The sequence below is a fragment of the Dama dama genome, chromosome 25 (genome assembly GCF_033118175.1).
Source record: "Dama dama isolate Ldn47 chromosome 25, ASM3311817v1, whole genome shotgun sequence".
Lineage (NCBI taxonomy): Eukaryota > Metazoa > Chordata > Mammalia > Artiodactyla > Cervidae > Dama > Dama dama.
This window is the reverse complement of record NC_083705.1, coordinates 44,188,423-44,203,934: the sequence shown is the minus strand read 5'-3', so window position 1 is coordinate 44,203,934 and position 15,512 is coordinate 44,188,423. Positions and strand designations below refer to the sequence as shown.

Here is a 15,512-nt window from a genome sequence, read left to right as displayed (position 1 = left end):
GAAAGGATGAATTATACTGTAAAGCCTGAATAAAATATGTGTTACCAAAAATGTTAGAAAATAGTGTTATAAATTGTTTTTGAAATATTTTTTAAGTTTATGAAAGCTGTTAGTAGGTTTTGGACATGTGAAAGGCATAGACTCTTTTAGAACTAATATACTATGAGAAGATAGATGGGGAAGAAAATGTCTTTTATTTAAATGCTTGTTTTGAGTGTGGCCATGGTTTCAGTGGATTATTAACCTTCTGTTACATGACTGGAAAAAAATTCCTTGAGAAGATATTGAGATAGGATTTTAAGATGATTTCAATGGATGATTTAATTATCTTGGAAAGAATAATTGTCCCAGAGGTTTTAGAAATTAGAAAAGCTTAAAAAAAGTTTGTTTTTTTTTTAACTTGAAATTGTCTTCCTACCTAGCTAAATCCTACGTTATCCTTTAAGGCCTCACCTCATATTTTACCTTTTCTAGATATTCAAAACTCTTCTGGACATAACTGTTCTCTACATTTTTAAAATAATACTTTATTATAAATTTATTTTAGTATTGTTCATGTCTTGATAATCTTGTTTTTCATATTTATACTTATAGTATCTTAATGCAGAACTTGGTATATAGTAGTTACATCTCTAAATAGTTAATAAAGAATTATAACTAATGTGGTCAGATAATCCTGATCTTGTTTTTTTATTTGTAGTCATTTTTGCACTAAACATTTTAAATTAAATATAATTTTTCATGAAATTGGTAGCCTACTGAATCATTTTAGAATGGCAGAAACATTTAGCAAGTGGCTTCCCTGGTGGCCCAGATGGGGAAGAATCTGTCTGCAGTGGGGGAGACCCAGGTTCCATCCCTGGGACGGGAAGTTGCAACCCATTCCACTATTCTTGCCTGGAGAATCCCCTTGGACAGAGGAGCCTGGTTTGCTATAGTTCATGGGGTCACAAAGAGTTGGACACAACTGAGCAACTAGAAAAAAAGAATATGATTAAAACATCATTCTAGCTTGTTTCTATTAGTTTTATTTCCTTTGCATGTTATTTTAACACTCATTTCTTCCTATAATGCTTAAGATATAATGAAGGTGAGGTTCTTCAGCTGCTAAATTACATTCATGTGAACTGCAGTTTGTGTGGATCAGTCCACTTGGGACATGGTAGTTTTGGATAGTTTGCTGTTATCCTGGATGAATTGCGTACAGCTGGGGTGCTTTTGCAGAATGGCTGTCCAAACTATTAGCTACCTGATAATAGAGAGATACCAATAAATTGAGATACTTAAAAGAATAAAATGAGGTGTTGGGGAGTAAGTTAATTCACCTTTGCTAACGGAACATACAGAGCATCTTTGCAGTATTTACAGAGCACTTGGCTTCCTGTATGTTTTCATACAGGAATGTGTGCTTGGTCCTACTCTTGGTAAAGTACGCAAAAATGATCCCTTTAGTCAGGGAACTGCAGTCTATTGAATTAGTCTCATTTTGGTTTGTCCTTAGTAGACAGTGAGATAAAAAAAATATTTTTTTTCTCACAAATGTCTTTCCTTTTTTTTTTCTTCTCATTTTAATGAAGCAGCAGGTGATGACAGGAACCTCTCTGGGTAGAAAATCTTTACTATTGTAAAAAATAAAAAAGTTAAGTTTTAAATTAAAAAGTTAGAGACTTCCTTTGTGGTCCAGTGGTTAAGACTCAGTGCTCCCAATGCAGGGGGTACAGGTTTGATCCCTAGCCAGGGGACTAAGGTCATGCATGCTGCCCAGCATGGCTGAAAAATAATTAAAATTAGAACAGCTAAATTAAAAAATTGGATAATTCACCTGGATGGGGCAAGTAGTTTGGAGCACTCATCCACTGGGGAGGAACTCTAGTTAGATACGTGGGTGGGTATAGTTTCCAAATAGTCTGGTGACAGGTAAGCAAATAAAGAGCTGTACTTTATGGCCCTTTGGGGAGAGAGGCAGGCTCACTGCTTTATAAAGTGGGTGGTACTCACTGGATAATTTTACAGGCTTCAGAAGGTCTGGTCACATCAAAGAAAGATACATTGTGGAGTCTCAATTGACTATTTTGCTCTGACTGTAGTGTTACTTCTCTGCTTTGGATTCCTAAACTATTAAGTGAAGATAGTAGTATTTACTTCAGCTGTATTGGATATGGCTGAAATTTGCTAAGATAGTAGAACTTAATTGTTCTTACAAAAAAAGAAACACAGGATAAATATGTGGGGTGATGTTTGTGTTCATTGACTCCATGGGAAGATTTCTTTCTCAGTGTGTATTTGTACCACATCATCACATTGTACACTTTACCTGTCTTACAGTTTTGTCAATTATACCCCATTAAAGCTGAAGTAAAAAAAGTTTCTGCTTCAGGGATTGTTATAAAGATTGTTGTTGTTGTCGTTCAGTCACTTCAGTTCAGTCGCTCAGTCGTGTCCTACTCTTTGTGACCCCATGAATCGCAGCACGCCAGGCCTCCCTGTCCATCACTAACTCCTGGACTTTACTCAAACTCATGTCCATCAAGTCAGTGATGCCATCCAGCCATCTCATCCTCTGTCATCCCTTTCTCCTCCTGCCCCCAATCCCTCCCAGGATCAGGGTCTTCTCCAATGAGTCAACTCCTCGCATGAGGTGGCCAAAGTATTGGAGTTTCAGCTTCAACATCAGTCCAGTGAACACCCAGGACTTATCTCCTTCAGGATGGACTGGTTGGATCTCCTTGAAGTTCAGGGGACTCTCAAGAGTCTTCTCCAACACCACAGTTCAAAAGCATCAATTTTTCAGTGCTCCGCTTTCTTCACAGTCCAACTCTCACATCCATACATGACCATTGGAAAAACCACAGCCTTGACCAGATGGACCTTTGTTGGCAAAGTAATGTCTCTGCTTTTTAATATGCTGTCTAGGTTGGTCATAATTTTCCTTCCAAGGAGTAAGTGTCTTAATTTCATGGCTGCAATCACTCAGTCATGTCCAACTCTTTGCGACCCCATGGACTGTGGCACACCAGGCTTCTCTGTCCTTCACCATCTCCTGGAGTTTGCTCAAGCTCATGTCCAGGGAGTTGGTGATGCCATCCAACCATCTTGTTCTCTGTTTTTCCCTTCTCCTCCTGCCTTCAATCTTTGCCAGCCTCAAGGTCTTTACCAGTGAGTCAGCTCTTCACATCAGGTGGCCAAAGTATTGGAGCTTCAACTTCAGCATCAGTCCTTCCAATGAACATTCAGGGTTGATTTCCTTTAGGATTAACTGATTTGATCTCCTTGCAGTACAAGGGATTTTCAAGAGTCTTCTTCAAGACCACAGCTCAAAAGTATGAATTCTTTGACGCTCAACCTTCTTGGTAGTCCAACTCTCACATCCATGCATAGCTTCTGGAAAAACCATTGCTTTCACTATCCAGACCTTTGTTGGCAAAGTGATGTCTCTGCTTTTTAATACGATGTCTAGGTTTGTCATCGCTTTCATTCAAGGAGCAAGTGTCTTTAATTTCATGACTGCAGTCACTGCCTGCAGTGATTTTGGAGCCAAGAAAATAAAGTCTGTTGCTGTTTTCATTCCAAAGAAGTCATAGGAGACCTAATACAAAATGACTTGAATAAGAAAAGTTTAGTATCATGCCATGACAAGAGCTCTGAAATGGGACTCTTCCATCTTCTGAATCCTGATATGAAGGACTTAAACATTTTTCCCCTTTTTTCTGCTTTGCCAGCTTAGAGTGTTGTCTTATCCTAAGCTCACTGTCCTCATGACTCAAAATTTTGTTAACATACAGATGACCACATCCACAGGCTGAAAGGCTTTTGTGTAACTCGTAAGGAGTAAGAAAACCTTTCTCAAATGTACCTCCAGCTGACTTCCTCTCATGTGTTATTAGCCAGTATTAGTGTGGTACATCAGTTGCAAAAACAGCCCTTGCAGGTTCACTGTGGTTTTCTTGAAATCAAACTTTACTCCTTCTGGACAGGAAGGGGCCCAGCATCAGGAGAATTGTGGTTTTCTTTGCAAGGAAAAAGGGAGAAGTAGCTGCTAATAGGTGACTAATGATGTGTGCCTTAGTGTGGATTCCTGATTAGTGTCAGAACTGCCCTTAAAACCTGAGCCTGCAGTCCGAGTGTGGCCTCCCGCGCCTCACCTCCCAACCTCTCTCAGCTCCTCTGTCCTCCCTCACCCTGGAGGGTACCGGGGGAATTACTGGGGAGGCAGGATGAAGGTAGGAGCCCAGCAGGCTCACTCTTAAATTTGGGCATTATCCTTCTCTTAGTGTTTTCAACTTCCCCAGCATCAGCGTGCAGAACTGTTAACTCCTAACCCGCCTCAGCCCAGTGGAAAGCACAGAAAAATTAATGTGACTATGCCTTACCTCTTCCTGGAGAGTTTTTTATCTTCCATGTTTGAAATGAATGACTAGTTGTTGACGCTTGCTGCCTATTTCCTTGTTACTCACCCTCTATATCCTGCAACAAAAGACCCTGAATAGTGCAGCATTCCAGTGAGTGCCCTTTGATATTGCTTAACTTTGGGTGTATTATTCTTCACTATTAAAATTTTTTAAAAGTGTTAAAGATTATCTCAGGTTATTGAAGATGGTAGCAATCGAGAACAAGCCTTATTCATATAATTAATTTCCTTCCTATGTTCCCCCAGTTGTTGAATGAAATTATCAGAGGAGAAAGATTAGATTTCCTTGGATAAATTTGTTTTGTCTTTCCAAGGTAAAAACCTCTGGAAACTTAATGTAATTCAGTTTTTCTCATAATTTTAGTGTCAAGTCTGTGGCCAGAAATCCAGTTTGGGCAGGTCAGAAAGGAAGGAAGTGCTGAATTTATATTTTAAAATATTAAGAAGTGAGGTTACCCAAAATCTTATATTTGAACACTTTCTTGTCACTTGGCACATCTTTTTACATACTGCAGTCATGGTTCCTATACTCTTAACATGCTAATTTTGCTTAGCATGTCTGTTAATATTTTCCCAGATTTGTGTATTTTCTATATATACATATTTTTTGGCCACTCCACCTGGCTTGCAGGATCTTGGTTCCCCAACCAGGGATTAAACCTGGGCCAGCGCAGTGAAAGCACTGAGTCCTAACCACTGGATGACAGGGAATTCCCTTCTGTCACTGTTCTTGTTGTCTGTGTTTTTTTATTATGTTGATATATAGTAAAATTCAGTCGTTTTCTCAGTGTTGGGCATTTAGAGTGATAGTTTTTTGCTATTACTGGTAACACTCCTGTGTTACATCTTTGTAATTTTGTTAGTTTTCAACATTTTAAATAATAAATTTTGAAGTCTGTTGAAAAAATTTTTATAATCTTTTCAGAAGCAAGAGAAAGAGAGGAAGAGATGAACAGAGAGAAAGAATTAAGAAGGCAAAATGAAGATCTTGAACCGACATCTTCAGGCTCAAGTGTGGCCAGAGCTTGCTCTAAATCATCTTCCAGGTGCTTGTCTTTACTGTCATTTTCTAGGTGTTAGTAACACAATTTAGGCTAAGTTCCTCATACTAAAAAGCTTGCATGATTCCTCCCATTTCAGGCAGTTGTACATCTCTAGGACCACGAAAAGTCCTATGTCACTTTGTGAATCAATTGATTTTTTCTAAAGTATTCCACGTGTAGCATTAAAATCTATGCCTTTTGACTGCAGAGTATAACTGTGTAAAGTTGGAAAGATGTTGACAAGTTGGTTATTTTTTTAATGTTTATTTTATCATTTATGTCTTTTGTCCCTTTCCCCAAAGTATTCATGATAAGTTTTTTTGGTAGGATCCTTTATAACTAAGAAGGAATGTAAACAGTGGCACATTGTGAAGTTCATCCAGTGATAGGAGAAAGCAGCCATTAAAATTACTTTAAAGTGAAATTTGATACTATATAACATAATTACTAAGAACTTCAAGCAGTATAAATAGGTATACAGATTCCAAATCTGGGTGGAATAATACAAGAATTCTGTTGTTGAGGTATGTTTTAAATTGTCAAATTGGTTATATAAACTATTTTTTGAAAATTTACTTTGTGGTTGCTCTGGGTCTTCGTTGCTGTGAGCAGGGGCTACTTTCTGGTTGCGGTGTGTGGACTCCTCATTACAGTGGCTTCTCTTGTTGCAGAGCACAGGCTCTAGGTGTGGGGGCTCAGTAGTTGTGGCGCACGAGCTTAGTTGCCCTGAAGCATGTGGGATCTTCCCGGACCAGGGATCAAATTTGTCCCCTGCATTGGCAGACAGATTCTTACCCTCTGAACTCTCAGGGAAGCCCAGTGTCTTACGTTTCTCTTTATCCTGTACTTCTTTCCAGCTCTCTCTGTGTCTAGCACAGTATCTTGATTATGGCAGTTGTTCCATATATTTCTTTAGTTTGCTAATTAAGGGGAGAAAAGAAAGGAGCTGCTGTACTGGTTTGTAATGGCTTTCATCACAAACTACCACAGACTGGATGGCTGAAACAACAGAAATTTATTTTCCCTCAGTTCAAGAGGCTAGAAGTCCAGGATCAACAGGAAGGCAGGATTCGCTGGCCTCTCTCCTTGGCTTGTAGATGGCCATCTTCTCCCTATTTCTTCACATTGTCTTCCCCCTAAGTTCTGTTCAAGTTTTCTCTTTCTATAAGGACACCAGTTATAATAGGGCCCATCCCTACTGACATCATTTAGCTTAATCACTTCTCTGAAGCGCTCTCTCTCAGTACAGTCATACTCTGAGGTACTGCAAGTTAGGGCTTCAAGATATGAATATTTTGAGGACACAATTCAGCCTGTAATAAAAGCTATCTATAGTACTGGTGCCAGAAAAGGCCCCACAACCCAGCTAAAAGCTGATCATATTCTGCCTATGTTCCCAAGAGGAGCACGGGGGCACCGAGCTCAAAGGAGAAAAATAATGAGAGGCAGAGAGAGAGGGGTAGAGAGAGAGAGAATGAAAGCCAGTGAAGAACACCTGTCATCTCATAGGAAAACTGCATAGAAATCTCTTTTGCTTACTTTCTGATTAGCAGGTAAGGTTGGTGAGACAGTGGGGACTTGGGAAACAAAATGTTAAGGTAAATCTTTTTACTGTAGCCAAGGAGCCAGTACTGTGTTATATGGAAATCCCTGGTGGCTCAGTGGTAAAAAACCCTCATGCAATGCAGGAGACTGGGGTTTGGTTTCTGGGTCAGGAAGACCCCCTGGAAAAGGAAATAGCAATGCACCCCAATATTCTTGCCTGGGAAATCCCATGGACAAAGGAGCCTGGTGGGCTACAGTCCATGGGGTCACAAGAGTTAGATATGACTTAGTGAATAAACCACCGCTATGTAGCATGTGGGATCTTAGTTCCCTGACCACCGATTGAAACTGTGCCCTTTCTGCAGTGGAAGCATGGAGTCTTAACCACCAGGTCGGCAGGGAAGTCCCTTTTCAGTTGTTATTGATGTCAGGCATCATTTAGCTGATAGAGCCACAACAGGGAACACAGCAGACTTTAAATTTCTGCCTTCATGGAACTTATATACTGAAGAGACTTCATTAGACGGCAAAGACATTTTGACTCCTGTAAAATTATTTGATAGATTGTTAGAATTGCAATTCTCAATCTTCTAGGAAGGGGAAGGCAGTAGAGGGATGGTGGATGGTGGTGGCTACAGAATGTATAGAGGTGTTTGATAAAGACTTTAATGAGAGTATATAATAGTCCCTGTTGGATTCCCTGTGACTCAGACTGTGAAGAATCTTGACTGCAATGCCGAAGACTCAGGTTTGATCCCTGGGTCAGGAATATCCCCTGGAGAAGGGAATGGCAACCCACTCCAGTATTCTTGCCTGGAGAATCCCATGGACAGAGAAGCCTGGTGGGCTACCATCCATGGGGTCACAAAGAATCTGACATGACTGAGTGACTGACACTTTCACTCTTACTTATGATAGTTCTCTGATGTGTTGGGTAGAAAAATAGTTGAGAATCAATAGGATACTGCCTAGAATAAGGTATCTTTTTTTTTTTTTTCCATTAATTTTTATTAGTTGGAGGCTAATTACTTTACATTTTTGTAGTGGTTTTTGCCATACAATGACATGAATCAGCCATGGATTTACATGTGTTCCCCATCCCGATCCCCCCGCCCATCTCCCTCCCCATCCCATCCCTCTGGGTCTTCCCAGTGCACCAGCCCTGAGCGCTTGTCTCATGCATCCAACCTGGGCTGGTGATCTGTTTCACCCTTGATAGTATACTTGTTTCAATGCTGTTCTCTCTGAACATCCCACCCTTACCTTCTCCCACAGAGTCTAAAAGTCTGTTCTGTACATCTGTGTCTCTTTTTCTGTTTTGCATATAGGGTTATCGTTACCATCTTTCTAAATTCCATATATATGCGTTAGTATACTGTATTGGTCTTTATCTTTCTGGCTTACTTCACTCTGTATAATGGGCTCCAGTTTCATCCATCTCATTAGAACTGATTCAAATGAATTCTTTTTAATGGCTGAGTAATATTCCATAGTGTATATGTACCACAGCTTCCTTATCCATTCGTCTGCTGATGGACATCGAGGTTAGAATAAGGTATCTTTTACAGTCCAAGGAAGCTACATTTAACAATTTAGCAACTCATCTTACTTGGATTAGCAATGAGAAATAATTTCTTTTTCAGACAATGTATTGAAACCTTTTGAAGTAACATTCGTTTCTTACTTTATTTGCTCCCATGACAAACAGTGATTGTATTCACACACAGTGAATAGAGGCATTTGTTCTCTCCGTGGTTTTCTTTCTTATGGTGTAGTGTTCTGTAGTTTTTCTTCCTCAGTTATTTTGCTGGTTCATGAGGATTGTCTGATGGGCCTCTAACATATAATTGCTCTGAGCTTTTGTCTTTGACTTTAAACTGTATTTAGATAGGATAGATAAGAGAAGTTTTTTACTTTCTTAAGATTAAATAGTATTTGAAGGCAGTTCTCTAGGAACACATGGTAATCCTGAATGTGCATCTCCTAGCATTAGAGCTTTGAAACACCCGAAGCAGAAAGGGAAGGAACTGAAAGGAGAAATAGGCACATCTGCATTTAGTGTGAGATGTCAGCGTTCATGTCTGTGACTGATGGACAGTGAGCTATGAGTCAGCAAGGAGAGAAAGGACCTTAAGGATGCCCTTGGCCAACACCTTTGATTGATGTCTACAGAACACTCAGCCCAACAATGGGAATTCTTATTTTTTTCAAATTTACATAAAATATGCATACTGACCATATCGTAGACCGTAAAACACAACTTACAAAATTTCAAAGAAAAAACTCATACAAAACGTGTCCTCAAACAATAATAGATGAAAGAACATTACTCTTCCTGAAAAAAATGAATATGTTTTAAAAATATAATCAAATTTTTTTGCTTATTTTTTAATCATACAATTAACAACTAAAATACGTGTTTCTTGACATTACTTAAGAAAGAACTATATATATAATTCAAAAGATAAATATTTGAGCCACACAATTAATGTTTGGATTACAAATTTAAAAACATTTAAAAAAACTCAGTTGTTATAAGGAGAAACAGGGCTTCATGGGAAATTAATACTATCTCCTGAGTATGTTCTTTTTTGCAGCAAAGGCAATGGGTTTCTGTTTCTGTATTTTCAGGGATACAAGTAGCAGTGAAAGTGATGAGAGTTCTGACTCTTCTGATGATGAGTTAATTGGCCCCCCTTTACCCCTTAAAATGGTGGAAGAACCAGTTAATCCTATGGAAACCGTTCTCAGTCCTCTGCCTCCGCCTCTTGCAGAAGATATGGAAGAAGATGATGATGATGATGGTGATTCAGAAGAGGAGGAAGTAAGTATTTCAGTGGTAATTTAAGAAATCGCTTATATGTGGAATATTAAAAAAAATGGTACAAATGAACTTATTTGAAAAACAGAAACAGACTCACAGATGTAGAAGACAAACTTAGGGTTTCCAAGGGGAGGGATAAGTTGGGAGATTGGGATTGACATGCAGAAACTACTGTATATAAAATTGATAACTAATGAGCACCTACTGTATACCACAGGGAACTCTGCTTAGTACTCGGTCATGATTTATGTACTCACTTTCCCTCATAGCTAAGTCCGTAAAGAATCTGCCTACAGTGCAGAAGACCTGGGTTCGATTCCTGAGTTGGGAAGATCCCCTGGAGAAGGAAATGGCAACCCACTCCAGTATTCTTGCCTGGAAAATCCCATGGATGGAGGAGCCTTGCAGGCTACAGAGTCGGATATGACTTAGCAACTAAACCACCAATGATTTATATGGGAAAAGAATCTAAAAAAGAGTGAATGTATGCATATGTATAACTAATTCACTTTGCTGTACAGTAGAAACAAACACACCATTTCTAAACCAACTATATTCCAATAAAAATTAATTTAGAAAAATAGTTCACTGGAGTAGTGTCTTTTAGAGTAGTGTAGAGATCAATTCCCTGCTAGATAGTTATTCATGAATGAGAGCAAATTAAAAAAAAAAATCTGAGTTTGCTACTGACAGCCCTTGTTGAAAGAACTCTAAAGGATGTATTTCAGGAATAAGTAAATAGAACTCAAAAATAATAAATGGACAACAGGAGACAATGTTTTAAGACATTATTAAGCGTTTTGTTAAGTTTATGTAGCACTGAATGAAAGTAATGATGATGAATATATCTGGGAAGATTTAAAAACAAAGTGGATTTGAAATGTCTGTGAGTGATAATGTGGAAGACAGGAGAGTGGAATCAATTCATTCATTTTGAAGTCTTTTTATTCTGGAGCAGGCTAGAGATGTTAGTTAATTTTAGATTAGCTTAAGTCAAATTGCAAGTTACCATTTTAAGAGTAAGTTCCCAAAGAAAAGAAATAAATTGTGTAACCTCCAAAATAGTAAAAGGAACTTTGATGTACTTTGTATTTTTGATACCTAGAATCAGTCGTTTTTAAGAAACACCTTTCTATTTGTGACAGATTATTTTCAGTAATAATTATGAGCTGGAACAAACAATAATGGTCAGAAGAGAAACTGACAGCCTTTGCAAATCTGCCACTGACTTCGTCAGTGGGCATACTTTGCTTATTTGTGTTTAGTACACAGTATATCAAAATTGTCATTATGTGTTTATTCATAGTTTAATAAAGCTTTTCATGCTCACATGTATAAAATTAGGAAAAGAGGACTGCAGGAATAAATTTGGCAGTTTCATTAGAAATCTTGTTTTATAATAATTTCCTGAGACTGCAGTTTTGACCATATCTTTTTTTTTTAAATATCAATTCTAGTGGCTTTTAAATATCTCTGTTCTTAAAATATTTTCACTAATATCTCTTCTAGAAAATCCATCATTTTCTAACATATTTGGTAAAAACTTCTAATGTTGTCTTCTGCAAAAATCAGAGAAAATGGCTAAATTATGGCATACATTGTCATTAAATGATCCTTTCCTTTAAAATGTTTTTGATGAAAACATTGAGCACTTCAAACATTCCCTTTTTGAATCCTCTGCCAACCTAGTCTGTTGTCTTTTGTTTTTTTCCCTGGCATTAGAAGAATAATAGACTGGAAGATATCATTTTGTTTCTTTAACTTTATAATCACTGTTTATTTTGAATGTACTGTTTAAGTGCAAGAACATGTAGTACAGCAGGGATTGGATATAAGAAACGACCCTTGAAGTAAGCTTGGGTGATTCTGAACCAGTAAAATGTTATCTGAAAATGGGTGTAGCTGTATGTGGTACAAAGGTTTAACTGCAAGTTCACCAAGCTAACTTCATGTAGATGCAATGTCTGTTAAAAGGTAAGTGATAAAAATATGCCTATTTGAAGCTTACATGTATATTAACAAAACTCAGCACTAATCATAGCGACAAACAATTGCCAGCACCTGGTGATAATAAAACTTAGTCTCATCTTTAGTTGAGTTTATTTTTGTTTTAAATTCTGTGCAGAAAGTGTACCCACTTATTGATCTGTACCACTAGCACTGAAATACTGTTGCTATGTCATTGAAATGCATTCAGACATTTAAAAGAAAGACTGGAAAAAAGTAGATGGAAATCTTGGTAAATCAAGGTCACAAAAATAACTTGTTAGGCATGAAAACAAATACAGTTGTCCGTTAACAATGCAGGAATTAGGGGCACCAGCTCTCTGAGCAGTCACAAATCTGATTATAATTGACAGTCAGCCCCACATTTACATGATTCCACTATATCCAAAGTTCCACGTGTTCAGATTCAACCAATTGTGGATCATGTAGTACTATGTAGTATTTACTATTAAAAAAATTCCACCTATAAGTGGAACTGTGCAGTTCAAATTTGTGTTGTTCAAAGGTCAACTATATGTCAGTATTCACAATAATTGCTACTTAAAAGACAAAAAGTTTTCCAATTGGGTTAAAATATTCAGGCATATTCTGCTCATGAATGTCTTTCCTGGCATCAGGGTCTTTTCCATTGAGTCAGTTCTTCCCATCAGGTGGCCAAAGTATTGGATTTCACCTTCGGCATCAGTCTTTCCAATGAATGTTCAGGACAAATTTCCTTCAGGAGTGACTAGTTGGATCTCCTTGCAGTCCAAGGGACTCTCAAGGGTCTTCTCCAACACCACAGTTCAAAAGCATCATTTCTTTGGTGCTCAGCTTTCTTTACGGTCCATCTCTCGCATCCATACATGACTACTGGAAAAACCATTGCCTTGACTAGACGGACCTTTGTTGGCAAAGTAATGTCTCTGCTTTTTAATATGCTGTCTAGGTTGGTCATTGCTTTTCTTCCAAGGAGCAAGCGTCTTTTAATTTCATGGTTGCAGTTACCATCTGCAGTGAATTTGGAGCCCCCCAAAATAGTCTGTCACTGTTTCCACTGTTTCCCCATCTGTTTGCCGTGAAGTGATGGGACCAGATGCCATGATCTTAGTTTTCTGAATGTTGAGTTTTAAACCAACTTTTTCACTCTCCTCTTTCACTTTGATCAAGATGCTCTTTAGTTCTTCTCTGCTTTCTGTCATAAGGGTGGTGTCATCTGCATATCGCTAATGGTAAAAGAAACAAACTTATTCTTCAGGGAAATTTGATAGTCCTTAACCTGTGTTCATTTTAACACAATATAATCAAAGTATAAATTGACAGAATTATAAGGAGAAATGGAGAAACCTACAGTGATAATGGAAAATTTTTTAGAAACAATTCAGAGATTGTTAAGCTGGCAATTAGAGTATAGATTTTAACAATACAAATGCACAAGTTTTATCTATTGAACATATATAGAACCCTCATCCAACATTTTCTTTTAAGCGTACGGGGATAATCAGAAAAACCAACAACTATACATCTAGACCACAATATGCTATAGACAAGAAAAAAAAGTGTTTAGTTATTTTGTGTAGTTCATAGTGTAGGTAATATTTGGGTTAAACTATAATACGTGAGAATGAGTTTTGTTATGTTCATTACAAATGTTTGTGTGCCCCCAAAATTCATGTGTTGAAGCCCTGACCTTTTGTGTGACTGTATTTGGAGATGAGCCTCTTCAGACATAATCAGGATTAAGTTACAGGAAACCCTCTTAGGGGTGGGCCTGATCCAAATAGGATTAGCATCCTTATAAGAAGAGAAGCACCAGAGAGGTAGGTTTGCACATAAGAACAAGAAGGTGGCTGTTTATAAGATAGGAAAAAATTCTTCAACAGAAATCAAGTTTTCTGGCATGTTGGTTGTGGACTTCTAGCCTCCAGAACTGTGAGAAAATAACTTTCTGATCTTTAAGCCACCCATTCTGTGGTGTTTTGTTATGGTGGCCTCAGCTGACTAATGCAGGTTTGTATGGCTGACAGTGGGCTGAGGAAGAGAGAACAGAGAAGTCAGAAGAGTGTTTTGAGGAGAAATAATATTGCTATAGTGAGGACCTAAATGTGTGCAAGTACATGATATTGTGGGCTTCCCTGGTGATGTAGTTGGTAAAGAATTTGCCTGCCATTTCAGGAGATGTTAGAGACATGGGTTCAACCCCTGGGTCAGGAAGATTCCCTGGAGTAGGCACTGGCAACCTACCCCAGTGTCCTTGCCTAGAAAATTCCATGGACAGTGGAGCCTGGCAGGCAACAATCCATGGGGTAACAGAGTTGGACCTGATTGAGCACGCACATGCACTTGATATTGTGGTGAAATTGTCATGTGATTTATGTGTAGCTGAGTTTTCTTACTAGAGGGAAATGGAAAGATGAGGCTAATGAGATCAGATCCTGAGAAGAAATACAGCAGTCCCCCCTTATCCAGGGGGGATATGTTTCAAGACCCCAGTGGATGCCTGAAACTGCGGATGGTACTGAACCTTATATATGCTGTGTTTTTTCTATACATACATAGCTATGATAAAGTTTAATTTATAAATTAGGTACAGTGAGAGACTAACAACAGTAACTTAGAACATTTATATCAATATATTGTAATAAAAGTTACTGGCATACTTTGGAGATAAATGCTGGTTGGGTTCCAGAGCACCATAATGAAGCAAATGTTGAAATACAGCAGGTTACAAGAGCTTTTTGGTTTCCCAGTGCATATAAAAGTTATGTTTATACTATAGTCTGTTAAGTGTGCAGTGCAGCATTACATTTAAAAGAAAACTAGGTACATATGTTAATTTAAAAATACATTATTGCTAAAACCCCCTAACTACTGTCTGAGCTTTCAGTGAATTGTAATCTTTTTACTGGTGGAGCGTTTGAAATATTGTGAAATTTACCAAAACATGACACAGAGACATGAATTGAGAAAAAGTACTGGAAAAATTGTGCCAATAGACTTCTTCCAAGCAGAGTTGACACAAAATCTTCAATTTGTAAAAACTCAATAAAGGACGTTAACGCAAGGTATGCCTGTATGTGAATGTGGTCTTTCCTTCTCTCTCAAAATATGTTATTGTGCAGATACAATGTCTTTTCCATCTTAACTAAACATTCATCATGCACTATGGCTATAACTTGCAAATTTGAGGTGCGACAGCAAAACTAACATGAGTTTCTTTTTGTTTCTTCACAGTTTCACAGATAGATTGGTTCTTACTGTAGATCCAGCAACCTCTGCATACTGTTTTTTTCCTATCCTCATCAATTTAATTTTTTCACTCAAAGTGTTGTAGGAAGGGGGACCTCCTCTACGGCCCCAGGAGTGGATTCTTGTCTAACACTCAGAAAAGAATTGTCTGAGGAAGACATAGGCTGACAAAGCAAGAGACTTTATTGGAAAGGGCGCCCGGGCGGAGAGCAGCGGGGTAAGGAAACCCAGGAGAACTGCTCTGCCTGGTGGCTGGCTCCCAGTCTCGGGCTTTATGGTGATGGGATTAGTTTCCGGGTTGTCTTTGGCTCATCATCCTGACTCGTCCTTCCTGGTGGCATACTCATTGCTCAGCCAAGATGGATGCCAGCAAGAAGGATTCTGGGACGTGGTCAGAAATGTGGTGTCTCCCTTTGACCCTTCCCAAACTCTTCTGGTTGGTGGTGGCTTATTAGTT

At 38.4% G+C, this 15,512-nt stretch overlaps 1 protein-coding gene across 2 annotated transcripts in view; it reads left to right on the top strand.

The window, feature by feature from the left end:
- Positions 1-15,512, top strand: part of WDR70 (WD repeat domain 70) — a 274,965-nt gene that overhangs the window by 7,126 nt on the left and 252,327 nt on the right. For both annotated transcript variants that reach the window (XM_061129925.1, XM_061129924.1), the window contains exons 4-5: positions 5,334-5,454; positions 9,628-9,820. In XM_061129925.1, coding sequence (XP_060985908.1) covers positions 5,334-5,454; positions 9,628-9,820 — 314 coding nt within the window. The remainder of the gene's footprint in view (positions 1-5,333; positions 5,455-9,627; positions 9,821-15,512) is intronic.